Here is a 27,739-nt window from a genome sequence, read left to right on the forward strand (position 1 = left end):
CCAGCATGCCCGGACAGCCAACGGCTGGCCGGGCATGCTGGGAGTTGTAGTTTTGCAACATCTGGAGGTCCGCAGGTTGGAGACCACTGGTCTAAAATAGAGATGAGCGAATTTACAGTAAATTCGATTCGTCACGAACTTCTCGGCTCGGCGGTTGATGGCTTATCCTGCATAAATTACTTCAGCTTTCAGGTGCTCCCGTTGGCTGGAAAAGGTGGATACAGTCCTAGGAATGTATCCACCTTTTCCAGCCCACCGGAGCACCTGAAAGCTGAACTAATTTACGCAGGATAAGTCATCAACTGCCGAGCCGAGAAGTCCGTGACGAATCGAATTTACAGTAAATTCGCTCATCTCTAGTCTAAAAGGTTATATTGTAAATCCATCAGTCATAAACAGACCTGTGTTTCGCAATTACCGAGCATCCAGCTGTTGCAAAACTACAACTCCCAGCATGCCCGGACAGCCGAAGGCTGTCCGGGCATGCTGGGAGTTGTAGTTTTGCAACAGCTGGATGCACAGTGGTTGCGAAACACTGAAGACCCAGCTTTGATATCACCATAGTTTAGTGTTTCCCAACCAGTAGGCGTCCAGCTCTTGCAAAACTACAACTCCCAGCATGCTCTGATACTCTGTCTGGGCATGCTGGGAGTTGTAATTTTGCAACAGCTGGAGACACCATGATTAAGAAACTACCCTTGGCCCCAAAAGTTAACACCAAGTGGGGCTGACCTCCCAATTGGTTCTGGCTACTGGATCAGAGATAGGACCCATTGGGGGGTTCCCTGGTGGGCCAGTCCATGTAAATTACATATAAATAAATAAATAAAATACTCTTTTTTTTACATATTATAAAGAGTTTTAAGGCCCCACCTGATCACTGTCATAGGGACACATTGGGATCCTATGGTGAAATGTTTAGATTCTAGCTCTGGTTTGGGATGTGGGGGCAGCAGATGAGGAGGAGCCCCCCCACTATAAGCCCTGCCTGCCTCCTTGCAGGGACTGGAGCAGTGTAAAGGACTGGCTTCCTGCTATGGGAGTCCCAGCCCAGCATTACATTACACATCTGCCTGCAGGGGAGGGGATCTGTCTGTGCTCGGCTTCTGCACCAGTCACCTCCTGCTCCAGGCACGTTTCGGATCGTACAAGCATCGGCTGCTGGGTGAATGAATGCCCGACCATGTCGCACAGGAGCGTCCACCCCACATCGTTCACAATCCGGGATATATTAAACATGGGCTGCACTGATTGTAGCAAAGACAGAAGCTCAGACTCCGGTGATCCGGGGCAGCCCAAGGCAGAGACTGACACAGAACACCGCTGCCCGACTGCATCGCCCGACTTATCGGCTGCCGAGACTCCGAGCGATAAAAGGCGGACACCCAGCCCGGAGCAGGGCAGGCAGAGCCGGGGGGAATCGCGATGGTACAGCGACCAAGAGCCGCAGTCAGACGGTGCGTATTGTCCTCTATGTACTGCATTGTATAGAAACAGAGAACCGTCCGAGAATATGTCCGATATTGTTACAATGTGTCAAATATATCGTTATTACTGGATTCATCAGGGAACAGAACATTCTGCGATCTCCTGTACATTATATCAATAGATACATAGTAAGAGAAATGTTCTATGTGACCATAGATTGTATATATATATATATATATATATATATATATATATATATATACTGTATATGTAACTCATACCCCCTAGTCAGATGGAATCGAAGACTCAGCCGAGTCAGTGACCAATGCGACTAATATGATGATGAGAACTTCTAGTATCGGACACATATAGGTCAAAATGATGTATTTGTTCAACGTGGATTAGTGAAAACTAAGAGCAAACGAATGTGATAGATAAGAGAAAGATAGATAGATAGATAGATAGATTATAGATAGATTATAGATATATAGATTATAGATAGATAGATAGATTATAGATAGATTATAGATATATAGATTATAGATAGATAGATAGATTATAGATAGATGTATAGATAGATAGATAAATAGATCGATACATGGCTACATATGAAGTAAAGAGATAAATAAGTAAATTAATAATAAATAGATATAATTAACAAAAATTCTAAATTAGGAATGTAGGTAGAATACAATCAGATATTAGGCAATTCAACAATTCTAGCTCATATTTATTTATCCATTTACGCATCACATATATCTCTGTCTTATCTATTCTATCTAATTACCTACATATTATCTATCTCATATCTATCTATCTCATATCTATCTATCTCATATCTATCTCATATCTATCTATCTCATATCTATCTCATATCTATCTATCTATCTATCTCATATCTATCTATGTATCTATCTCATATCTATCTATCTATCCATCTATCTCATATCTATCTATCTCATATCTATCTATGTATCTATCTCATATCTATCTATCCCATATCTATCTATCTATCTATCTATCTATCTATCTATCTATCTATCTATCTATCCATCTCATATTTATCTATCTATCTATCTATCTATCTATCCATCTATCTATCTATCTCATATCTATCTATCTATCTATCTATCTATCTCATATCTATCTCATATCTATCTATCTATCTATCTATCTCATATCTATCTATCTATCTATCTCATATCTATCTATCTAATATCTATCTATCTATCCATCTCATATCTATCTATCTATCTATCCATCTATCTTTTTACCTTGTATCTATTTCCCTTTGTTCTTCCATGTAACTATCCGATGCCCCTTGACTCTGTAGGGGACTGCCCGGAGCTGTGTGTGTCTGACCGGCTGGAGGATGACCCGAGGTCCGGTAAGAAGAGGACTCGGGCCGCCTTCTCTCATGCCCAGGTGTATGAGCTGGAGAGGAGGTTCAGTCTGCAGAGATACCTGTCTGGACCGGAGCGGGCGGACCTGGCTGCAGCCCTGAAACTCACAGAAACCCAAATCAAGATCTGGTTCCAGAACAGGAGATACAAGACCAAGAGGAAGCTCATAGCCAAGCAGCAGGCGGGGAAGCCCCATGAGGGCCCGGCCAAGCAGGTGGCAGTCAGGGTGCTGGTAAAGGATGATCAGAGACAGTACTGCCCAGAGGATGCCATGTGCCCATCTCTGCTCTCTATATACCAGGCTTACCAGTATTACCCCTTTATCTACCGGCTGCCCGCCTGGTCCCCCCACATATAACCCCCAGGGGGGCAGACATTACAGCACAGGACCAGACTGAGGAGCCACAGCCACCATCAGATTCCTATTTAACCCTTCCACAGCTTCAGAAGACTGGGACTCCAAGCATTTCATGTCTATTCCCTACTGCCGTGGAACTACAGGTCCCAGTTTCCTCGGATTCCATAGGTTGTACTTTCCTGCTGAGTGATATAGGGGGCAGCTGGGAGGGTTCTTTGCTGCTCCCTCCTATATGAACCCCATTATAGACAGAACATGGGGATAGAGTCAGATACGCATCAAACCATTTCTACCATTAGATGTTATAGAACTACAACTCCCAGCAACAACTGACAGATAGAGGGAGAGGGAGTTTGTTAGTAGACGGTGGAGGACCACAGGGTGCATGTACCCCCTGTATACAGGAGGCCTCTGTTCAACACTATATTATATACAGGGGTTCTCAAGTTATATACAGAGGTGCCCACCTTGTATTCAGGGTACAGGGGTGTCCATATACAGAGTACAGGGGTGTCTATATACAGAGTACAGGGGTGTCCATATACAGAGTACAGGGGTGTCCATATACAGAGTACAGGGGTGTCTATATACAGAGTACAGGGGTGTCTATATACAGAGTACAGGGGTGTCAATATACAGAGTACAGGGGTGTCCATATACAGAGTACAGGGTGTCTATATACAGAGTACAGGGGTGTCAATATACAGAGTACAGGGGTGTCCATATACAGAGTACAGGGGTGTCTATATACAGAGTACAGGGGTGTCCATATACAGAGTACAGGGGTGTCTATATACAGAGTACAGGGGTGTCCATATACAGAGTACAGGGGTGTCCATATACAGAGTACAGGGGTGTCCATATACAGAGTACAGGGGTGTCCATATACAGAGTACAGGGGTGTCCATATACAGAGTACAGGGGTGTCTATATACAGAGTACAGGGGTGTCCATATACAGAGTACAGGGGTGTCCATATACAGAGTACAGGGGTGTCCATATACAGAGTACAGGGGTGTCCATATACAGAGTACAGGGGTGTCTATATACAGAGTACAGGGGTGTCCATATACAGAGTACAGGGGTGTCCATATACAGAGTACAGGGGTGTCCATATACAGAGTACAGGGGTGTCCATATACAGAGTACAGGGGTGTCCATATACAGAGTACAGGGGTGTCTATATACAGAGCTGCTCCATGCAGGGCTATTCGTGTTATATAGGGGGATGCTCATGTCCTGTACATAGAAGTCCATGTTATACTGGGGGGAGGTGCTCACATTTTATTAATAGGTGTCCATGCTATATCCAAGGGTTCTCATATACAGTTCTGCGCATTTCATATCTAATGGTGCTCATGTTTTACCCAGAGATATTAATGTATTTTATGTTCAGGGATGTTCATGTTTTCTCTAGGGATGAACATTTTATACTCAGATATATTGTTATATCCAGGGATGATCATGTTATACCCTAGGGCAGTATTTCCCAACCAGGGTGCCTCCAGCTCTTGCAAAACTACAACTCCCAGCATGCCCAGACAGCCTTCGGCTGTCTGGGCATGCTGGGAGTTGTAGTTTTGCAAGAGCTGGAGGCACCCTGGTTGGGAAACACTGCTCTAGGATGTTCATGTTACACCTAGAGATATTCATGTTATATCCAGAAATGTTTGTGTTACATTCAGGGACACTCATGTTATATCCAGGGGTTCTCATTATATATAAAGGACTGTCCATGTGATATAAAGAGGTTCTCATTATATATATAAAGGACTGTCCTGTGATATGAAGGGGTTCTCATTATATATAAAGGACTTTCCTGTGATATAAAGGGGTTCTCATTATATAAAAAGGGCTGTCTATGTGATATAAAGGGGTTCTCATTATATATAAAGGACTGTCCATGTGATATAAAGGGGTTCTCATTATATATAAAGGACTGTCCTGTGATATAAAGAGGTTCTCATTATATATATAAAGGGCTGTCTATGTGATATAAAGGGGTTCTCATTGTATATAAAGGACTTTCCTGTGATATAAAGGGGTTCTCATTATATATAAAGGACTGTCCTGTGATATAAAGGGGTTCTCATTATATATAAAGGACTGTCCAGGTGATATAAAGAGGTTCTCATTATATATAAAGGACTGTCCATGCAATATAAAGAGGTTCTCATTATATATAAAGGACTGTCCATGTGATATAAAGGGGTTCTCATTATATATAAAGGACTGTCCTGTGATATAAAGAGGTTCTCATTATATATAAAGGACTGTCCATGTGATATAAAGGGGTTCTCATTATATATAAAGTACTGTCCATGTGATTTAAAGGGCTTCTCATTATATATAAAGGACTGTCCATGTGATATAAAGGGGTTCTCATTATATATAAAGGACTGTCCATGTGATATAAAGGGGTTCTCATTATATATAAAGGACTGTCCATGTGATATAAAGGGGTTCTCATTATATATAAAGGACTGTCCATGTGATATAAAAGGGTTCTCATTATATATAAAGGACTGTCCTGTGATATAAAGAGGTTCTCATTATATATAAGGACTGTCCATGGAATATAAAGAGGTTCTCATTATATATAAAGGACTGTCCATGTGATATAAAAGGGTTCTCATTATATATAAAGGACTGTCCATGTGATATAAAGGGGTTCTCATTATATATAAAGGACTGTCCATGTGATATAAAGGGGTTCTCATTATATATAAAGGACTGTCCTGTGATATAAAGAGGTTCTCATTATATATAAAGGACTGTCCATGTGATATAAAGGGGTTCTCATTATATATAAAGGACTGTCCTGTGATATAAAGAGGTTCTCATTATATATAAAGGACTGTCCATGTGATATAAAGGGGTTCTCATTATATATAAAGGACTGTCCATGTGATTTAAAGGGCTTCTCATTATATATAAAGGACTGTCCATGTGATATAAAGGGGTTCTCATTATATATAAAGGACTGTCCATGTGATATAAAGGGGTTCTCATTATATATAAAGGACTGTCCATGTGATATAAAGGGGTTCTCATTATATATAAAGGACTGTCCATGTGATATAAAAGGGTTCTCATTATATATAAAGGACTGTCCTGTGATATAAAGAGGTTCTCATTATATATAAGGACTGTCCATGGAATATAAAGAGGTTCTCATTATATATAAAGGACTGTCCATGTGATATAAAAGGGTTCTCATTATATATAAAGGACTGTCCATGTGATATAAAGGGGTTCTCATTATATATAAAGGACTGTCCATGTGATATAAAGGGGTTCTCATTATATATAAAGGACTGTCCATGTGATATAAAAGGGTTCTCATTATATATAAAGGACTGTCCATGTGATATAAAGGGGTTCTCATTGTATATAAAGGACTGTCCATGTGATATAAAGGGGTTCTCATTATATATAAAGGACTGTCCATGTGATATAAAGGGGTTCTCATTATATATAAAGTACTGTCCATGCTACAGTATATACAGAGATGCCCAGAGTGCTCATGTTATACACAGATATTTCCCATGTTATATATAATGATGTTGTTTAAATACATAGGTGCTTGTGTTATATACAGAGATTTCCATTATATATACAGGAGAATCCATGTTATCTATCGTGACATTTGTACAAGATCGTCCGTGCTATATACAGAAGTCTCCATGTTATATACAGGGGTGTATATGTTATATACAGGGGTGTATATGTTATATACAGGGGTGTATATGTTATATACAGGGGTGTATATGTTATATACAGGGGTGTATATGTTATATACAGGGATGTCCATGATATTCCTTGGTAACCACAGGCGTTCATGTTTTTATACACCATGTAATATACAGGAGTATCCATCCAGTATACAGGAGGGGTCATGTCATATACAGGAGGGGTCCATGTCATATACAGGAGGGGTCCATGTCATATACAGGAGGGGTCCATGTCATATACAGGAGGGGTCCATGTCATATACAGGAGGGGTCCATGTCATATACAGGAGGGGTCCATGCCATATACAGGAGGGGTCCATGTCATATACAGGAGTATCCATCCAGTATACAGGAGGGGTCATGTCATATACAGGAGGGGTCCATGTCATATACAGGAGGGGTCCATGTCATATACAGGAGGGGTCCATGTCATATACAGGAGGGGTCCATGTCATATACAGGAGGGGTCCATGTCATATACAGGAGGGGTCCATGTCATATACAGGAGGGGTCCATGTCATATACAGGAGGGGTCCATGTCATATACAGGAGGGGTCCAGGCCATATACAGGAGGGGTCCATGTCATATACAGGAGGGGTCCATGTCATATACAGGAGGGGTCCATGTCATATACAGGAGGGGTCCATGTCATATACAGGAGGGGTCCATGTCATATACAGGAGGGGTCCAGGCCATATACAGGAGGGGTCCATGTCATATACAGGAGGGGTCCATGTCATATACAGGAGGGGTCCATGTCATATACAGGAGGGGTCCATGCCATATACAGGAAGGGTCCATGTCATATACAGGAGGGGTCCATGTCATATACAGGAGGGGTCCATGTCATATACAGGAGGGGTCCATGTCATATACAGGAGGGGTCCATGTCATATACAGGAGGGGTCCATGCCATATACAGGAGGGGTCCATGTCATATACAGGAGGGGTCCATGTCATATACAGGAGGGGTCCATGCCATATACAGGAGGGGTCCATGTCATATACAGGAGGGGTCCATGTCATATACAGGAGGGGTCCAGGCCATATACAGGAGGGGTCCAGGCCATATACAGGAGGGGTCCATGTCATATACAGGAGGGGTCCATGTCATATACAGGAGGGGTCCATGTCATATACAGGAGGGGTCCATGTCATATACAGGAGGGGTCCATGTCATATACAGGAGGGGTCCATGTCATATACAGGAGGGGTCCATGCCATATACAGGAGGGGTCCAGGCCATATACAGGAGGGGTCCATGTCATATACAGGAGGGGTCCAGGCCATATACAGGAGGGGTCCATGTCATATACAGGAGGGGTCCATGTCATATACAGGAGGGGTCCATGTCTTATACAGGAGGGGTCCAGGCCATATACAGGAGGGGTCCATGTCATATACAGGAGGGGTCCATGTCATATACAGGAGGGGTCCATGTCATATACAGGAGGGGTCCATGCCATATACAGGAGGGGTCCATGTCATATACAGGAGGGGTCCATGTCATATACAGGAGGGGTCCATGTCATATACAGGAGGGGTCCATGTCATATACAGGAGGGGTCCATGTCATATACAGGAGGGGTCCATGCCATATACAGGAGGGGTCCATGTCATATACAGGAGGGGTCCATGCCATATACAGGAGAGGTCCATGTCATATACAGGAGGGGTCCATGTCATATACAGGAGGGGTCCATGTCATATACAGGAGGGGTCCATGTCATATACAGGAGGGGTCCATGTCATATACAGGAGGGGTCCATGCCATATACAGGAGGGGTCCATGTCATATACAGGAGGGGTCCATGTCATATACAGGAGGGGTCCATGTCATATACAGGAGAGGTCCATGTCATATACAGGAGAGGTCCATGTCATATACAGGAGGGGTCCATGTCATATACAGGAGGGGTCCATGTCATATACAGGAGGGGTCATGTCATATACAGGAGGGGTCATGTCATATACAGGAGGGGTCCATGTCATATACAGGAGGGGTCCAGGCCATATACAGGAGGGGTCCATGTCATATACAGGAGGGGTCCATGCCATATACAGGAGGGGTCCATGCCATATACAGGAGGGGTCCATGTCATATACAGGAGGGGTCCATGTCATATACAGGAGGGGTCCATGTCATATACAGGAGGGGTCCATGTCATATACAGGAGGGGTCCATGTCATATACAGGAGGGGTCCATGCCATATACAGGAGGGGTCCATGCCATATACAGGAGGGGTCCATGTCATATACAGGAGGGGTCCATGTCATATACAGGAGGGGTCCATGTCATATACAGGAGGGGTCCATGTCATATACAGGAGGGGTCCATGTCATATACAGGAGGGGTCCATGTCATATACAGGAGGGGTCCATGTCATATACAGGAGGGGTCCATGCCATATACAGGAGGGGTCCATGTCATATACAGGAGGGGTCCATGTCATATACAGGAGGGGTCCATGTCATATACAGGAGGGGTCCATGTCATATACAGGAGGGGTCCATGTCATATACAGGAGGGGTCCATGCCATATACAAGAGGGGTCCATGCCATATACAGGAGGGGTCCATGCCATATACAGGAGGGGTCCATGTCATATACAGGAGGGGTCCATGCCATATACAGGAGGGGTCCATGCCATATACAGGAGGGGTCCATGTCATATACAGGAGGGGTCCATGTCATATACAGGAGGGGTCCATGCCATATACAGGAGGGGTCCATGTCATATACAGGAGGGGTCCATGCCATATACAGGAGGGGTCCATGTCATATACAGGAGAGGTCCATGTCATATACAGGAGGGGTCCATGCCATATACAGGAGGGGTCCATGTCATATACAGGAGGGGTCCATGTCATATACAGGAGGGGTCCATGCCATATACAGGAGGGGTCCATGTCATATACAGGAGGGGTCCATGTCATATACAGGAGGGGTCCATGCCATATACAGGAGGGGTCCATGTCATATACAGGAGGGGTCCATGCCATATACAGGAGGGGTCCATGTCATATACAGGAGGGGTCCATGTCATATACAGGAGGGGTCCATGCCATATACAGGAGGGGTCCATGTCATATACAGGAGGGGTCCATGCCATATACAGGAGGGGTCCATGTCATATATCGGGGGCTCAGCTCTTCTGACCTCATTCACTGTGTAAATATCTGTGTGAATTTTCTAAATTAGAAAATCTCTTGTTAATAATAATAATAATAATAATAATAGTATAATACTAATATAATAATATTCCGATAAGTAACATTTTGTAGCATTTGTTTGAAGTCAGGATTTTGCCCCTGATTTGTAGGAATAGATCGAACTGTGAACTGTGTCCGGATCTGAAGGTGGAGGCGACTATCGCCAGATCCCTTTGCACTTATTGTTCTCTGTAAATATCGCGACATTGTTATTATTATTATATAGACTGATCATGATTGTAATTTATTTAGAGAAATAAAAAAATATATTGCTTTGTTATTTGAACTGAAGAAATTCGTGCGATCTGTTCACTGTACATCTGTTTTTATAGAAAGATAAATAGATAGATATGAGATAGATAGATCGATATTAGATAGATAGATAGATATGAGATAGATAAATAGATAGATATGTGATAGATAGATAGATAGGAGATAGATAGATATGAGATAGATAGATAATAGATAGATATGAGATAGATAGATAGATATGAGACAGATAGATATGAGATAGATAGATATGAGACAGATAGATATGAGATAGATAGATAGATAGATATGAGATAGATAGATATGAGATAGATAGATAGATATGAGACAGATAGATATGAGATAGATAGATAGATATGAGATAGATAGATAGATAGATAGATATGAGATAGATAGATATGAGATAGATAGATATGAGATAGATAGATATGAGATGGATAAATAGATATGAGATAGATAGATAGATAGATATGAGATAGATAGATAGATAGATATGAGATCAGATAGATAGATAGATAGATATGAGATAGATAGATATGAGATAGATAGATAGATAGATAGATATGAGATAGATAGATAGATAGATATGAGATAGATAGATATGAGACAGATATGAGATAGATAGATATGAGATAGATAGAAACATGAGAAATAGATTAGATAAATGAATTGATAGATAAAGAAATAAACAGGAGATAGATATTAAGTCAATAGACGGACAGTTAAATAGATACGAGGTGGATAAAGAAATAGATAGATATGAGATAGATAGATGGATAGATAGATAGAAAGATATGAGATAGATAGATATGAGATAGATATGAGATAGATAGATATGAGATAGATAGATAGATAGATAGAAAGATATGAGATAGATAGATATGAGATAGATATGAGATAGATAGATATGAGATAGATAGATAGATAGATATGAGATTGATAGATAGATATGAGATAGATAGATAGATAGATAGATATGAGATAGATCGATAGATAGATAGATAGATAGATATGAGATAGATAGATATGAGATAGATAGATAGATAGATATGAGATAGATAGATAGATATGAGATAGATAGATCGATAGATAGATAGACAGATAGATAGATATTAGATAGATAGATAGATAGATACGACATAGGTCAACGTTTTCCAAATAGTATGTGTCCAGCTGTTGCAAAACTACATTTCCCAACAGCTGGAGGCACACGATTTGGAAAACACTGAGTCAAAAAGATTATATATAAATAAATAAATAAATAAATAGATATATACATATCGATATTAAGGAAAGTATTTAATACAAAATAAAAATAAATAAAAAAAATAAAAAAAGATCTTCTCCAGATGAACAGCTCAGATGCGGTGAATTATATTTTGCTCTTTACAAATTCTTCACTAAATCAACTTTGCTTTATCCGCTTCCCTGATCCTGTGCAGTACAGACATGTCTCCATATAAATCCGCTTTCAATGTAAATAAATACATAACGAAATTGTCTGAATATCATCATATTAACCAAACTGCCGTGCGAGTATTTGTGTTTATATAGCTCTTATTTTATTTTATTTTTTTCGTTTTTTATTTGTCAGTTAATACAGTGCAGTTAATGGTAGTAATTAAACGAAATATATTAGCTAAAAATGAATGAATATGAATAAAGTACTATTAGAATGCAGAAAAATAAAGCAATAATAGAATGCTGAAAAATAAAGTAATAATAGAATGCTAAAAAATAAATAATAGAATGCTGAAAAATAAATAATAGAATGCTGAAAAATAAATAATAGAATGCTGAAAAATAAATAATAGAATGCTGAAAAATAAAGCACTAATAGAATGCTGAAAAATAAAGTAATAATAGAATGCTAAAAAATAAATAATAGAATGCTGAAAAATAAATAATAGAATGCTGAAAAATAAATAATAGAATGCTGAAAAATAAATAATAGAATGCTGAAAAATAAAGTAATAATAGAATGCTAAAAAATAAATAATAGAATGCTAAAAAATAAATAATAGAATGCTGAAAAATAAATAATAGAATGCTGAAAAATAAAGCACTAATAGAATGCTGAAAAATAAAGAAACAATAGAATACTGAAAAATAAAGAAACAATAGAATACTGAAAAATAAAGAAACAATAGAATGCTGAAAAATAAAGCACTAATAGAATACTGAAAAATAAAGAAACAATAGAATACTGAAAAATAAAGTAATAATAGAATGCTGAAAAATAAAGTAATAATAGAATACTGAAAAATAAAGTAATAATAGAATACTGAAAAATAAAGTAATAGAATACTGAAAAATAAAGAAACAATAGAATACTGAAAAATAAAGTAATAATAGAATACTGAAAAATAAAGTAATAGAATACTGAAAAATAAAGAAACAATAGAATACTGAAAAATAAAGTAATAATAGAATACTGAAAAATAAAGTAATAGAATACAGAAAAATAAAGAAACAATAGAATACTGAAAAATAAAGTTATAATAGAATACTGAAAAATAAAGTTATAATAGAATGCTGAAAAATAAAGTTATAATAGAATGCTGAAAAATAAAGTTATAATAGAATGCTGAAAAATAAAGTAATAATAGAATACTGAAAAATAAAGTGATAATAGAATGCTGAAAAATAAAATATTAATAGAATGCTGAAAAATAAAGTAATAATAGAATGTTGAAAAATAAAGTAATAATAGAATGTTGAAAAAATAAAGAAATAATAGAATGCTGAAAAATAAAGAAATACTAGAATGCTGAAAACAAAATACATACATAAATAAATACAATAAATAAAAAAATAACACTAACTAATAAAATACTGAATAATCTTCAACATAAAGAATGAATACATAACAAAGAAATAAAAATCATTCATTATTTCTAAATAATAAATATTGCATATAAAAATAATCTTAAACTGCAAGCAGTTAATTTGGGTATGTCACCACGTTATATATATATATATATATATATATATATATATACTGCATATATATATTTCAGCAGGGTCTGTTGCAGAGGAAAATCCGCAGCACATAAAGTATGTCCATATAAATACATATTTTGTTCCGTTATTGTTTTGTATTTTCAAACTATACTGAAAATATCTACCAAAGGGTGATTTTTTAAAATACTTTTTTCATGGATAACATTACAAATGACAAGAACAATAATTATCTATCTCATATCTATCTATCTTTCTATATGTATATATGTCTAATATCTATCTATCTCATATTTATCTATCTATCTATCTATATGCATATATGTCTAATATCTATCTATCTATCTCATATCTATCTATCTATCTCATATCTATCTATCTATCTATCTATCTATCTCTCTCATATCTATCTATCTATCTATCTCATATCTATCGATCTATCTATCTATCTATCTATCTATCTATCTCTCATATCTATCTATCTATCTATCTATCTATCCATCTATCTCATATCTATCTATCTCATATCTATCTATCTATCTATCTATCTCATATCAATCTATCTATCTCATATCAATCTATCTATCTCATATCTATCTATCTATCTATCTATCTATCTCATATCTATCTCTCATATCTATCTATCTATCTATCTATCTATCTCATATCTATCTATCTATCTCATATCTATCTATCTATCTATCTATCTATCTATCTATCTATCTATCTATCTCATATCTATCTATTTCATATCTATCTATCTATCTATCTATCTATCTATCTATCTATCCAAATCTACAAAAAGGTCCAACAGCACTCCAAAATTGTGCAAACAAACGTGCTTTATTAACCCATGTTGTGGTGGATGCAACGTTTCAGCATCATCACACTGGATTTTTCAAGCATGAGAAAGACTGTGTGATGCTGTTGAAACGTTGCCTCCACCACACCATGGGTTAATAAAGCACATTTGTTTGCACAATTTGCTGTTGGACCTTTTTGTGGCTTTGGGTTTACTGGGCTGAGTCTATGGTCCATTTGCACCCTGCATTTTGATGACTGCTTTGCTTGTGCTGCTTCCACCATTTCTGTTATCTATCTACAGTTTTGACATCAAATTATAGAGGCAGCAATAATCTGCAATAATGTATATAGGTCAATTTGAAAAAAAAAATAAGTGAAATACTGCCAAATTTAAGTGCCCATATAACACCCTTCTGCACTGTTCATACTCTGTAGCAGAACATGTTTATTTTTTTTTTTGCCGGTAAACGCTGTTAGGGGTTAGGATTAAAGGGGTACTCCCCTGGAAAACTTTTTTTTTTTTTATCAAAGTTAAAGTTAAACAGATTTGTAAATTACTTCTATTAAAAATCTTAATCCTTACAGTACTTATTAGCTGCTGAATACTACAGAGGAAATGGGTTTTCTTTTTGGAACACAGAGCTCTCTGCTAACATCACGAGCACAGTGCTCTCTGCTGACACCTCTGTCCATTTTAAGAAGTGTCCAGAGTAGGAGAAAATCCCCATAGCAAACATATGCTGCTCTGGACAGTTCCTAAAATGGACAGAGATGTCAGCAGAGAGCACTGTGCTCGTGATGTCAGCAGAGAGCTCTGTGTTCCAAAAAGAAAACCATTTCCCCTGTAGTATACAGACCCTAAAAAGTACTGGAAAGATTAAGATTTTTTTAATAGAAGTAATTTACAAATCTGTTTAACTTTCTGGCACCAGTTGATTTAAACAAAAAAGTTTTCCACGGGAGTACCCCTTTAAGGTTAGAGGCTAGGATTAGGGTTGGGGGTTAGGATTAGGATTGGGGGTTAGGATTAGGGGTTAGGATTAGGAGTTAGGGTTATGATGAGGAGTTAGGGTTATGATTAGGGGTTAGGGTTAGGACTAGGGGTTAGGATTAGGAGTTAGGATTAGGGGTTAGGGTTAGGATTAGGGGTTAGGATTAGGAGTTAGGGGTTAGGATTAGGGTTAGGGGTTAGGACTAGGGGTTAGGATTAGGAGTTAGGGTTATGATTAGGGGTTAGGGTTAGGATTAGGGGTTAGGATTAGGAGTTAGGGTTATGATTAGGGGTTAGGGTTAGGATTAGGAGTTAGGGGTTAGGATTAGGGTTAGGATTAGGGGTTAGGATTAGGAGTTAGGGTTATGATTAGGGGTTAGGGTTAGGATTAGGGGTTAGGGTTAGGATTAGGAGTTAGGGTTATGATTAGGGGTTAGGGTTATGATTAGGGGTTAGGGTTAGGATTAGGGGTTAGGATTAGGAGTTAGGGTTATTATTAGGGGTTAGGGTTAGGATTAGGAGTTAGGGGTTAGGATTAGGGTTAGGATTAGGGGTTAGGATTAGGAGTTAGGGTTATGATTAGGGGTTAGGGTTAGGATTAGGGGTTAGGATTAGGAGTTAGGGTTATGATTAGGGGTTAGGATTAGGGTTAAAGAACAATTCTCATGCCCGACAGTACAGAAAAACGTATCCCCTAATAATAAGTAACAAGTAATGCATTTTAGATCGTGGCGGTGGTGGTGGAGGTGGTTGTGGGGGGGGGGTCCAAGTGCCATGGCCCCCCCGCGATCATCTGTACGGAGCCCCAGCTCTCCCACAGAGTGACACGTCATGACCCCTGCCTCCACACCTCCTCCATATATCTCTACGGGAGAGCTGAAGATTGCTGAACGGCTCCCCCATAGAGCTATATGTAGGGGGCGTGGCACTCTGTGGGAGACTCGGGGCTCCGTACAGATGATCGCCGGGGGCCACATTGCTCGGACCCCCCACGATCTGCAGATAGGGGATAATTTTTCTGTAGTGTTGGGCATGAGATTTATCCATTAAGCATTAGGGGTTAGGATTAGTGGTAAGGGTTATGGGTTAGGATTAGTGGTAAGGGTTAGGGGTTAGGATTAGTGGTAAGGGTTAGGGGTTAGGATTAGTGGTAAGGGTTAGGGGTTAGGATTAGTGGTAAGGGGTTAGGGGTTAGGATTAGTGGTAAGGGTTATGGGTTAGGATTAGTGGTAAGGGTTAGGGGTTAGGATTAGTGGTAAGGGTTAGGGGTTAGGATTAGTGGTAAGGGTTATGGGTTAGGATTAGGGCTAAGGGTTATGGGTTAGGATTAGTGGTAAGGGTTAGGGGTTAGGATTAGTGGTAAGGGTTAGGATTAGTGGTAAGGGTTATGGGTTAGGATTAGTGGTAAGGGTTAGGATTAGTGGTAAGGGTTAGGGGTTAGGATTAGTGGTAAGGGTTATGGGTTAGGATTAGTGTTAAGGGTTATGGGTTAGGATTAGTGGTAAGGGTTATGGGTTAGGATTAGTGTTAAGGGTTATGGGTTAGGATTAGTGGTAAGGGTTAGGGGTTAGGATTAGTGGTAAGGGTTATGGGTTGGGATTAGTGGTAAGGGTTAGGGGTTAGGATTAGTGTAAGGGTTATGGGTTAGGATTAGTGGTAAGGGATAGGGGTTAGGATTAGTGGTAAGGGTTAGGGGTTAGGATTAGTGGTAAGGATTAGGGGTTAGGATTAGTGGTAAGGATTAGGGGTTAGGATTAGTGGTAAGGATTAGGGGTTAGGATTAGTGGTAAGGGATAGGGGTTAGGATTAGTGGTAAGGGTTAGGGGTTAGGATTAGTGGTAAGGATTAGGGGTTAGGATTAGTGGTAAGGGTTAGGATTAGTGGTAAGGGTTATGGGTTAGGATTAGTGGTAAGGGTTATGGGTTAGGATTAGTGGTAAGGGATAGGGGTTAGGATTAGTGGTAAGGGTTAGGATTTGTGGTAAGGGTTAGGGGTTAGGATTAGTCGTAAGGGTTAGGGGTGAGGATTAGTGGTAAGGGATAGGGGTTAGGATTAGTGGTAAGGGTTAGGGGTTAGGGGTTAGGATTAGTGGTAAGGGTTAGGGGTGAGGATTAGTGGTAAGGGATAGGGGTTAGGATTAGTGGTAAGGGTTAGGGGTTAGGATTAGTGGTAAGGGATAGGGGTTAGGATTAGTGGTAAGGGTTAGGGGTTAGGATTAGTGGTAAGGGTTAGGGGTTAGGATTAGTGGTAAGGGTTATGGGTAAGAATTAGGGATAGGGGTGGGGTTAGTAATAGAGGTTAGGGGTGAGGATTAGGGTTAGGGAGTCGGATGTAAAGTAGAAAAGTATGTCCTTGTGCAGGGGGTCACATTCCACTACAGTTTTCTTCATTGCACCGGAATCTGCCCAGAACTGCATTGTGCGGCCATTAAGCTCCAGTATCGGTGAAGGTTGCTGCAAGCTGAACTGCGCTCTTTTGTGGTGTGCATGGGCCCTTACAGTTACACCAAACCAATATCCCAGTAGAGCTTTACAGTGTTTTAAATTTGCTTGAGTGGAACCATGAGGGAGATGGGTGTCTAGGTGTTGCCACAATAGTTCAGACTGTAAAATGAAGCCATATTTTGCTGAGCAATCCAATAGTATGTGAACCAGACAAACAAGATCATGGAAGCACATATAGTCCTTTCCCGGACAATTCAGATGCAAAAAATGTTCTCACCTGAGTCAACAAACAACCCATTAATGGCCCCTTCTCCTCTCTATTCTCACACCCCTCCCATTCATATAACATTCATCTCCGAAAAAATTCACACTGGCTGGGCAATGTTCAGAAGTCCCATAGACAGTGAATGGAGCTGCGGCCGAGCATATGCAAGATGCCACCTCCAAGCTCTTACCAGTTGGACCTCTCCTGGCCAGCTAATCAACATGTCAGCCCCTTAGCCTATTACTGCTAAGGTTTGTCCTGCACCACCCCTATTCCCAGGATAGGGAGGGGATCCAAAGAGCATATGGTTCCCTTCCCCACCCCCTCGTGACAACCCCTGATATCTTTGGTTACATTGGACTTGAAGAGTACCTCTCATGATCTTGTTACATTTTATAATCCTCCCAGTTCACGGCCCCCATCATGATAAACCACCCTCTGCCTTTATTTTTATTATTTTTTAATTTTCCACCTTGATATTGCTCTGTATTTTCTGCTCAGTCTCAGTGATTTGAAGACGTTTAGAGGCGAACTTCCTCCCTGACTCTGCTACACACAGCCCAGAGGAGTTCAGTGTGAGATGAGCTATGATTGGATAAGGCTGCACACACACCCCACAGCACTCCAGACTGCATTTCCTGATTTTGGACTTCTGCCAGGCCAGCAGGTGTACAAAGTCTGTGCAAAAGATGGAGGGAAATGTGCTCTGGACAAGTAGGGAGACACCTAGCGGCAGCTTTTTTAAACACAAAAAAAATAAAAAAAATTTTAAACAAAGTACATTAGAAAAATTGTATTGATAAAACGATAAATAAACAGTTAAATAAAAAAAAGAAAAATGTCTTATTTACCATAACGAGTGCAATAGCAAAAGTAAATTTTTATGATAGTGCCCATTTAAAGGAAAACTGATAGCCAGTTCACCTGTATTAAACCCAATTACATGGTTTTAGTGCAAAAATACTTGAGTAAAAATGATGTAACAAATACAGTATTTCTCACAGAATAGGATTGCAGTAACACATGTTTTGCTATACACATGTTTATTCCCCTTGTGTGTATTGGAACTAAACCAAAAAAAAGGAAGGAAAAAAAAGCAAATTGGACATAATGTCACCAAACTCCAAAAACGGTCTGGACAAAATTATTGGCACCCTTAACTTAATATTTGGTTGCACACCCTTTGGAAAAAATAACTGAAATCAGTCGCTTCCTATAACAATCAATAAGCTTCTTACACCTCTCAGCCGGGATGTTGGACCACTCTTCCTTTTCAAACTGCTCCAGGTCTCTCTTATTGGAAGGCGCCTTTTCCCAACAGCAATTTTAAGATCTCTCCACATTTTTTCAATGGGATTTAGATCTGGACTCATTGCTGCGACTTCAGAACTCTCCAGCGCTTTGTTACCACCCATTTCTGGGTGCTTTTTGACGTATGTTTGGGGTCATTGTCCTCCTGGAAGACCCAAGATCTTGTACGCAAACTCAGCTTTCTGACACTGGGCTGTACAGTGCGATGCAGATTTTATGATGCCTTGTACACATTCAAGGCCCCCAGTGCCAGAGGCAGCAGAACAACCACAAAACATCATTGACCCGCCACAATTTTTTACTGTAGGTACTGTGGTCTTTTCTTTTTAGGCCTCATTCCATTTTCGGTAAACAGTAGAATGATGTGCTTTACCAAAAAGCTCTATCTTGGTCTCATCTGTCCACAAGACATTTTCCCAGAAGGATTTTGGGTTACTCAAGTTCATTTTGGCAAAATGTAGTCTTGCTTTTTTATGTTTCTGTGTCAGCAGTTGGGTCCTCCTGGGTCTCCTGCCATAGCATTTTACTTCATTTAAATGTTGGCGGATATTTTGCGCTGACACTGATGCTCCCTGAGCCTGCAGGACAGCTTGAATATCTTTGGAACTTGTTTGGGGCTGCTTATCCATCCGGACAATCCTGCATTGACACTTTTCATCAATTTCTCTCTTTCATCCATGCCCAGGGAGATTAGCTACAGTGCCATGGGTTGCAAACTTCTTGATAATGTTGCGCACTGTGGACAAAGGCAAATCTAGATCTCTGGAGATGGACTTGTAACCTTGAGATTGTTGATATTTTTCCACAATTTTGGCTCTCAAGTCCTCAGACAGTTCTCTTCTCCTCTTTCTGTTGTCCATGCTTAGTGTGGCACACACAGTCACACAATGCAAAGACTAAGCGAACTTCTCTCCTTTTTATCTGCTTTCAGGTGTGATATTTATATTGCCCACACCTGTTACTCACCCCAGGTGAGTTTAAAGGAGCATGACATACAATAACAATTTTATTTTTCCACAATTTTTTAAAGGGTGCCAATAATTATGTCCAGACCATTTTTGGAGTTTGGTGACATTATGTCCAATTTGCTTTTTTCAGTTCCATTTTTTGGTTTAGTTCCAATACACACAAAGGGGAAAAACATGTGCATATCCAACCATGTGTTACTGCAATCCTTTTCTGTGAGAAATACTTCAGGGGTGCAAACATTTACGGCCATGACTGTACACTGTTTATTGGATTTAATGTGGGTCAACCGGCTGTGCAATTTGACATTTGCACAGCCTGTTAGATTGCAACCTATACTGTTCATACCGCTGGCACCCACCACAATGGTCTAGAGCAGTGGTCTCAAACTGTGGCCCTCCAGCTGTTGCAAAACTTCAACTCCCAGCCGTCCGGGCATGGTGGGAGTTGAAGTTTTGCAACATCTGGAGGGCCACAGTTTGAGACCACTATCTAGACCACGGTCTCCAACCTGCGGACCTCCAGATGTTGCAAGACTACAACTCCCAGCATTCCCGGGCATATAGTTTTGCAGCCTCTGGAGGTCCGCAGGTTCGAGACCACTGGTCTAGAGTAAGAGAAGCACTTTATAGCTAATAGGTTAGGGTCCTAAATGGATGACCCCCCCCCCTTCCAATTAATTTAGGATATCTGAAGATTCAATCTTAAAGGGGTACTCCACTGCAAAACATTTTTTTTTAAATCAACTGGTGCCAGAAAGTTAAAAAGATTTGTAAATTACTTCTATTTAAAAATCTTAATTCTTCCAGTACTTATCAGCTGCTGAATAATACACAGGAAGTTCTTTTCTTTTTGAATTTCCTTTCTGTCTGCTCACAGTGCTCTCTGTTGACACCTCTGTCCATGTCAGGAACTGTCCAGAGCAGGATATATTTTCTATGGGGATTTGCTCCTACTCTGGAAAGTTCCTGGCATGAACAGAGGTGTCAGCAGAGAGCACTTCCTGTGGAACACAGCAGCTGTTGGGTGTGTCTGATTTCCAGGGCTTTCCAGAGAGAGGGGATTGAAGCAGATTTTCCTACAGCCTTTTTCCCAGGAGGGTGGCAGCCTCCTTGGGAGAACCTCCTGCTATGGAGCCCCAGACTTCCACCCCTCGAACTAGGCCGGAGGGGGGTGGGAGTGAGAGAGTTACGGCCGATTCTCAGGACGGGGTGAGAAGATCCAGCAGGCTCCGCAGTAATGTGGAGCCCACTCCCCCGTCCGTCGCTGGAAACCGCAAGGCGTCCGGTAAGAAAATTACAGTTATGTCTTCAGGGACTGTTGTTATGGAACCCCAGCAATGGGGGGTGAAGGGACCCAGGGAGTCGCTTGCCACCTTTGGATCCCGCATGCAGGCAAAGCTGGTGGAATATGAGCAGCTGGGAAAGAAGCTGAAGGTGTTAAGGGAAGATCTGAAGTTTGCTCGCTACCAGACAGATAACTCTGCCAAGGCCATGAGGGCTAAGTTTGCTGCCAGGGTGTGTGAACTGAAGGCAGAGGAGCAGGAGGTGGTGAGAGCCCGAATGCAGATCGTAGAGGGAGCGGGTATATTTAAGGAAAAGTTAAAAAATAACGACCGCTATAAAATCATGAAGACCCCTGTGAAGGAGGAAGAGGATAGTCAGGGGGAGGAAGAATGCCTGTTTGATACAGAGGAGAAGATGGAGGAAGGTGGTGAGGGAGATGGCGGCAGTGAGGGTGATGAGAGTGAGGGGGATGTGTGTGATACCCCGTGTACCCCTAAGACCTCTGTCACCCCAAGTGCAGAATATATTAACCCTGCCCAAGTCGCCTTACCAACCACCTCAGAGGAAAGTGACAGCAGTGATGGCGGTGACAGCAGCCCGGTCGGTGGGGGGCTCCTGCGGGCCATAGTGATGCAGGAGTCACCCACCCGTCTGGAAAATTTCAGTTTTGGCCAGGACCTGGGCCCTGAGGAGAATAAAAGGAAGAAAAAGAAGAAGAAAAAGGCTGGGAAGCAAGTGAAGTTTGTTTTCTCTCCTATCCAGCAGTCTGGGCTACCTGAAAAGTTGGTTCAGGCTGCTGGGCCCCCCACCCTGCCAGATCCCGCTTCTGCTGTGGAACGGGACCAGCACGGGGGGTACAGTGCTGCATCCAACATGGCCGCGGGTGCTACAGTCATGCGTCCTGCTGGTAGGGAAGAGCAGGACGGGCTAATGGTGGGCAGTAGTTATGCGGCAGTGTGCAAGGGGAGCGGTTCCCCGAGTATTGTGGGCAATGTCACCAGCTCTGCAGGGCACTCCCCTGAGAGGGGGGGGAGTGTCCAGGCACCGGGACCTACTGCTGAGCCTGTGCGGTCGGGCGCAGTGTGTAGCGCGGATGCTGCAGGGATCTCCCCTGATAGGGAGGGGAGTCCCTGCACATCAGTGGCAGAAGGAGGGGTGGAGGTGCGCCCGGAGGGGCAGCCTCGGGATTTGACGTCTACGGTGGCGTCTCGTATAGAGGAGGAGTCAGTGTCGGCAGCCGCCGGTGACCTAAGAAGGAGCAAGAAGCCCAAGCTAAAACACATCCAGGCCAGCCCAGAGGTAGTGGGTGAAGCAGCTGCTGATCCCATATATACTGTAAATGAAAGCAATGTAAATACAAAGAGTGTGAATGATGAGAGTGGTAGTGCTGTGGATGAGAGGGGTGTATGTGGGAGTGGTAGTGGTGTAGATGGGAAGAGTGGTAGTGGTGCAGATGGGAGGAGTGGTAGTGGTGCAGATGGGAGGAGTGGTAGTGGTGCAGATGGGAGGAGTGGTAGTGGTGCAGATGGGAGGAGTGGTAGTGGTGCAGATGGGAGGAGCGGTAGTGGTGTAGATGGGAGGAGTGGTAGTGGTGCAGATGGGAGGAGTGGTAGTGGTGTAGATGGGAGGAGTGGTAGCGGTGTGAATGGGTGGAGTGGTAGTGGAGTGAATGGGAGGAGTGGTAGTGGAGTGAATGGAAGGAGTGGTAGTGGTGTGAATGAGAGGAGTGGTAGTGGTGCAGATGGGAGGAGTGGTAGTGGCTTTTGTGGCAGTACAGGTGGCCTAGGCAGGGACATAGGGACGGTGTCTGGTCCGGCTGCCCCGCCGGTCGCCAGGAGTTATGCGAGTGTGGCGGCTGGGGGTTCAGTGGGATCTTTACCTCCTGCATCTGGTGACGGTCAGTTGCAACGGCGCCTCCTGGAGGCACTGAAGAGAGGAGAAAGGACGCTCCAGGTAGAGGGAAAGGAGATGGACCTGTCTTTTTGGGTGGAGAGACATGGTCTGGGAGCGTTCCGAGAGAGGAATGGGGAGACCGTATGGTCCCTCCAGACACCCGGGCAGGAGATAGGTCGCAGGAATGTGGCCCGTCTGGTCTGGAAAGGCGAAGATGCGTGCCCCCAAAGGGGCAAGGTGGTGGAGCTTCTTTTCCAGATGGGTTTCAGGGCTAGGGACATCTTTGCCCTGATTCACCCCTTCGGCTCCTCCGAGTTTGACGTCAGCTTTGTTAGGCCGGAGGGACTAGATCTCTTTTGGTCTAATTATGAGCTGATGAAAAACGAGCCCGGATGGCGAGATTTCGCTGTAAAAGCGGTATCTCGCCAGAGTATGGTAAAGAAAGTGACCGTTTTGACACGTAACGAGTCACTTTCTTGTTATGACATTATGACCTGGTTGGGCAGGTACGGGGAGGTGACGGACATCCCCCGGAAGAACTTTGATGAGCACAATATATGGTCAGGGGCCTGGACGTTTTCCGTCCGTCTCAGGCGTTCAGGGAACACGGTCACCCACATCCCTTCGGCCGCCTTCCTGGGACGCGACAGGATTCAGATCTTCTACCAGGGGCAGCCGAAGCTGTGCCACAGGTGTGGTGACCCAAACCACTTTAGTGCCAACTGCACTCAGCAGATATGCGCCCTCTGCTGTGGGGTGGGTCACCTGGCGGCCACCTGTGGACAAATTCGGTGTAACTTGTGTGGTGACTTAGGTCACCCGTTCAGCCGGTGTCCGCGCTCGTTCTCTAATGCTGTGACCGCCCCGGCTGGGGAAAGCCTAACGGTTGCCCCGGCGGGGGAAGGGACCAGTGGAGGAGAGGGGGCACCAAAGCCAGTGAAGGAAAAACATAAGACCCCCTCTATGCGGAGGCGAGAGGAGAAGCGCAGGTTGGAGAGGGCCCTTGAGAATGCCCAGGTGCCAGGGGTAGCTCGGGGTCCCACTCCAGACACTGGCTCAGAAGGAGGTCAGAATAACTCTGAGGCTTTGGGTGAGGCCAAACTGGACGAGGAGATGGGGAGACTGCGTAGGGAAGAAGGTCAAGATGCTCCTTCCTCCAGTCATGCCTCTGAATCCGAAACTGTGGATGAGGAGGAGGAGGAGGGGCAGACAGTAAATGGTGGCCAGAAAAAGAAGAGGAGGAAAAAGGGTAAGAGTAAGGTGGCGCCATCCTCCTCTTCAGTTGTAGCCTCAGACCATAGAAGGAACAATTCAGTCTCCGACCCTCTGATCGTCCATTCAAATCGGTATGAGGCCCTCGGGGATACTACCTTCCCTCCTCCTCTTGAGGTTCAGGAAGCAGTGCGGCCTCCAGGAGGTGCCGAGCCTCCTTCCTCTGGGACAGTTTCCTCAGGGGTGGAGGTAACACCAGATGCCAGAGGTAAAGATCCTGGGATGGATATGTCTCTGAGCCTAAAAAGGGGTAAAGGGTCTTCCTCTGATTCAGATGGGGATAGAGGGAAGGAGAGGAAGAAGGTATAAGGGGTGAGGCCATCTAACTCAATCACCCAGGATGGCGGCACTCACCCCACTGACGCTGGCATCTATTAACTGCGCCAGCATTAAGTCGGATACGGCTAGATTCGCAGCCTTTGATTTTCTCGGCCGTGTTGAAGCCGACATTTTCTTTTTACAAGAGACCAGGTTGTCAGATCTAGCCTCTCTGGTAAAAGCCAGAAGAGAGTGGAGGCGCGGTCCCTCCCACTGGTCTCTTGCGGCTGAGCCGTATAGTGGGGTGGCGGTCCTTTTTACCGCTCCAGTTGAATGCAGACGGGTTATTGAGTTAGAAATGGGGAGGTGCCTGATCTTAGATGTCCTCATGAAGGGACAAGAGCTCCGGCTCATTAACATCTACGCCCCACAAACCAAGTGGGGCCGCAAAGATCTCTTTATGAGGATTAAGCCCTTTCTTTTTACGAGTCGGCAAGTGATCTTTGGAGGGGACTTCAATAATGTCACGAGGTCCCAAGATAGGAGAGGCTCCAATGGTCCGCTGACTTGCGATAGTGTGGCACTGATTAGCATAGCTAGAGAAGCTCGCCTAGAGGACGCCCACATCCGGAGCCCCTCGGGCCACGCGGGTTTCACCTATCATCAAGGTAGTCGCAGGTCTAGGATAGATAGGTTTTATTTAAAGGAGGAAGCCGTCTCTTCCGCAGTGTCCGTGGTTGAGGTGGAGTTCTCCGATCACTGTATGATTTTGTTTTCCCTGAATGTTTCAGAGACCCCCCGGATGGGTAAAGGTTATTGGAAGCTGAATTCGTCCCTCCTGGAGGAAGCAGAGGTGAGACAGTCCTTTGAGGATTTTCTTCAGAGTCAGGTACCTTTACTGGGCCTCTGTAGTAATAAGCTGGAGTGGTGGGAGATATTCAAGAAGCGGGTTGCGGGGTTCTTCCGCCAGCTCTCGAGCCTCAGGTCCCTGAACAGGTATCGCCTGTATCAGGGTCTGAGGAGGAAACTCGAGCTCCTTGTCTCGACTGGAGGTAGCCGAGAGGATATCTCCAGAGTGAAATCCTTGCTGATGAGGTGTCAGTACGATAGGCACGCATCTTTGGTTTTTGAGAGGGATTTCGGGAAGTACCGCTCGCCCGACCCTTACAGAAACTGTAAGATGTCAGTGAGTAGTAAAGTCATTTCAGGACTGATTGATAGTACAGGATCTCTGAATCGGTCCAGATCAGGGATCTTGGAGGTTGTCAGATCCTTCTACTCGCACCTCTTGGGGAGGAAGGATCTGGATCGAGACAAGATGTCGGTTTTCCTGGCTGAAACCATTCCTGAGCCAGGGGTAGACCCTTCTCTTGATGTTTTGGCAGTAGAAATCAGGGAAGAGGAAGTGAGACTGGCGATCGAGGGGCTCGCCCCTAAGAAGTCGCCAGGTCCGGATGGCTTAACATCCGAGTGGTACAGGACCTTTAAGGAGTCTTTAGCTCCCCTCTTGACTGAGGTATTCAATGAGTGTCTCTCCTCGGGCACTCTGCCGAAGTCAATGAGGAGGTCAGCCCTGATTCTCCTGTCAAAGGGTAAAGATCCCAGCCGTATTGAGAATTGGAGGCCCATAGCTCTTCTCAATACGGACAGGAAACTTCTGGCCAAGATACTGTTTAATCGGCTGGTGAAGTTTGCACCCCGGCTCCTTTCGGGGGCCCAGCACTGCTCTGTTCCAGGCCGAAGCACCTTAAGTGCGGTCCTTAGTGTCAGGGAGGCAGTGGAGCGGAGTAGTGCAGGTCTCTGGAAGGGGTACTTGCTGTCCTTGGATCAGTCCAAAGCATTTGATCGGGTGAACCACGAGTACCTCTGGTCCGTCCTCCTGAGATATGGCTTACCGAGTACTTTTGTTAATTGGCTTAAGATCTTGTATGCAGGGGCAGAGAGTTTCCCGCTAGTGAACGGGTGGTCTGGCCGCTCTTTTGAGGTGGGGTCCGGAGTCCGTCAGGGTTGTCCTTTGAGCCCGCTTTTATACGTGTTCGCAATCGATCCCTTCGTCAGGAGGGTAGATTGTGGGCCGTTGGCGGGAGTCGGGATGAGTCTGGTGGAGCTGGATGTCCCCCAGAGAGTAGTGGCGTACGCTGATGATGTCACCATTTTCGTGTCCTTGAGAGAGGAGGTCGATGTGGTGATGTCAGAAGTGGACCGCTACTCGGAGGCATCCGGGTCTAAGATCAACCGGGATAAGTGTGAGAGTCTCTGGCTGGGAGGGGGAGATCCCACGTTTGATCTCCCGGACACCCTTCCAGGGCCCCAAGAGTCAGCAAAAGTTTTGGGCATCACATTCGGTCAGGATGATTATTCCACCAAAAACTGGGATGGTAAGCTCCAGGATGCCACTCAGAAGGTGAACCAGTGGAAGGGTTGGTCTATGACCCTCAGGGAAAGGGTACACCTGATCAAATCGTACCTGCTCCCCTTGTTTATCTATCTGGGCAGCGTATGTATCTTGCCAGAGGCTTACTACACTAAGATCTACAGCCTGTTTTTCCAACTGTTATGGGGAAACAGGATGAACCTAGTCAAGAGGGAGGTTACGTACCGCACGAGGAGACTAGGGGGTTTATCTATGGTAAACCCTGTGGTGTTCTTAACAAACACCTTCTTGAAAGCTAACATCTCAAACCTCTGGTCAGAGAGGGCTCCTCCGTGGGTACTCTCCTGCAGGGAATGGTTTCGGCCTTTCTTCCAGGAATGGGAGAGAGGAGGGCGAGTGAAGGACCTCCGTACGCCACACGGATATCTTCCGGCTTATGCTACCCCGACTCTGAAGGCGATACGTCGGTGGGGTCTGGGAGTGTGGGAGATCAGGACCCAGTCAAG

General features: G+C 43.3%; 2 protein-coding genes across 2 annotated transcripts; both read left to right on the forward strand.

Annotated features, from left to right (window-relative positions):
* Positions 1-961: 961 nt before the first annotated feature.
* Positions 962-4,698, forward strand: LOC130283253 (homeobox protein zampogna-like). Its single transcript, XM_056532478.1, has 2 exons — positions 962-1,457; positions 2,762-4,698. The coding sequence occupies exons 1-2, from the start codon at positions 1,037-1,039 to the stop codon at positions 3,187-3,189; spliced, it is 849 nt and encodes a 282-aa protein (XP_056388453.1). The 5' UTR covers positions 962-1,036; the 3' UTR covers positions 3,190-4,698.
* A 33-nt stretch (positions 4,699-4,731) lies between these two features.
* LOC130283248 (uncharacterized) lies at positions 4,732-10,552 on the forward strand. The gene is made up of 2 exons (XM_056532471.1): positions 4,732-8,759; positions 8,934-10,552. Exons 1-2 carry the CDS (start codon positions 7,132-7,134, stop codon positions 10,099-10,101), a joined length of 2,796 nt encoding a protein of 931 aa, XP_056388446.1. The 5' UTR covers positions 4,732-7,131; the 3' UTR covers positions 10,102-10,552.
* The last annotated feature ends 17,187 nt before the right edge of the window (positions 10,553-27,739 follow it).

This window comes from Hyla sarda, chromosome 7 (genome assembly GCF_029499605.1).
Source record: "Hyla sarda isolate aHylSar1 chromosome 7, aHylSar1.hap1, whole genome shotgun sequence".
Lineage (NCBI taxonomy): Eukaryota > Metazoa > Chordata > Amphibia > Anura > Hylidae > Hyla > Hyla sarda.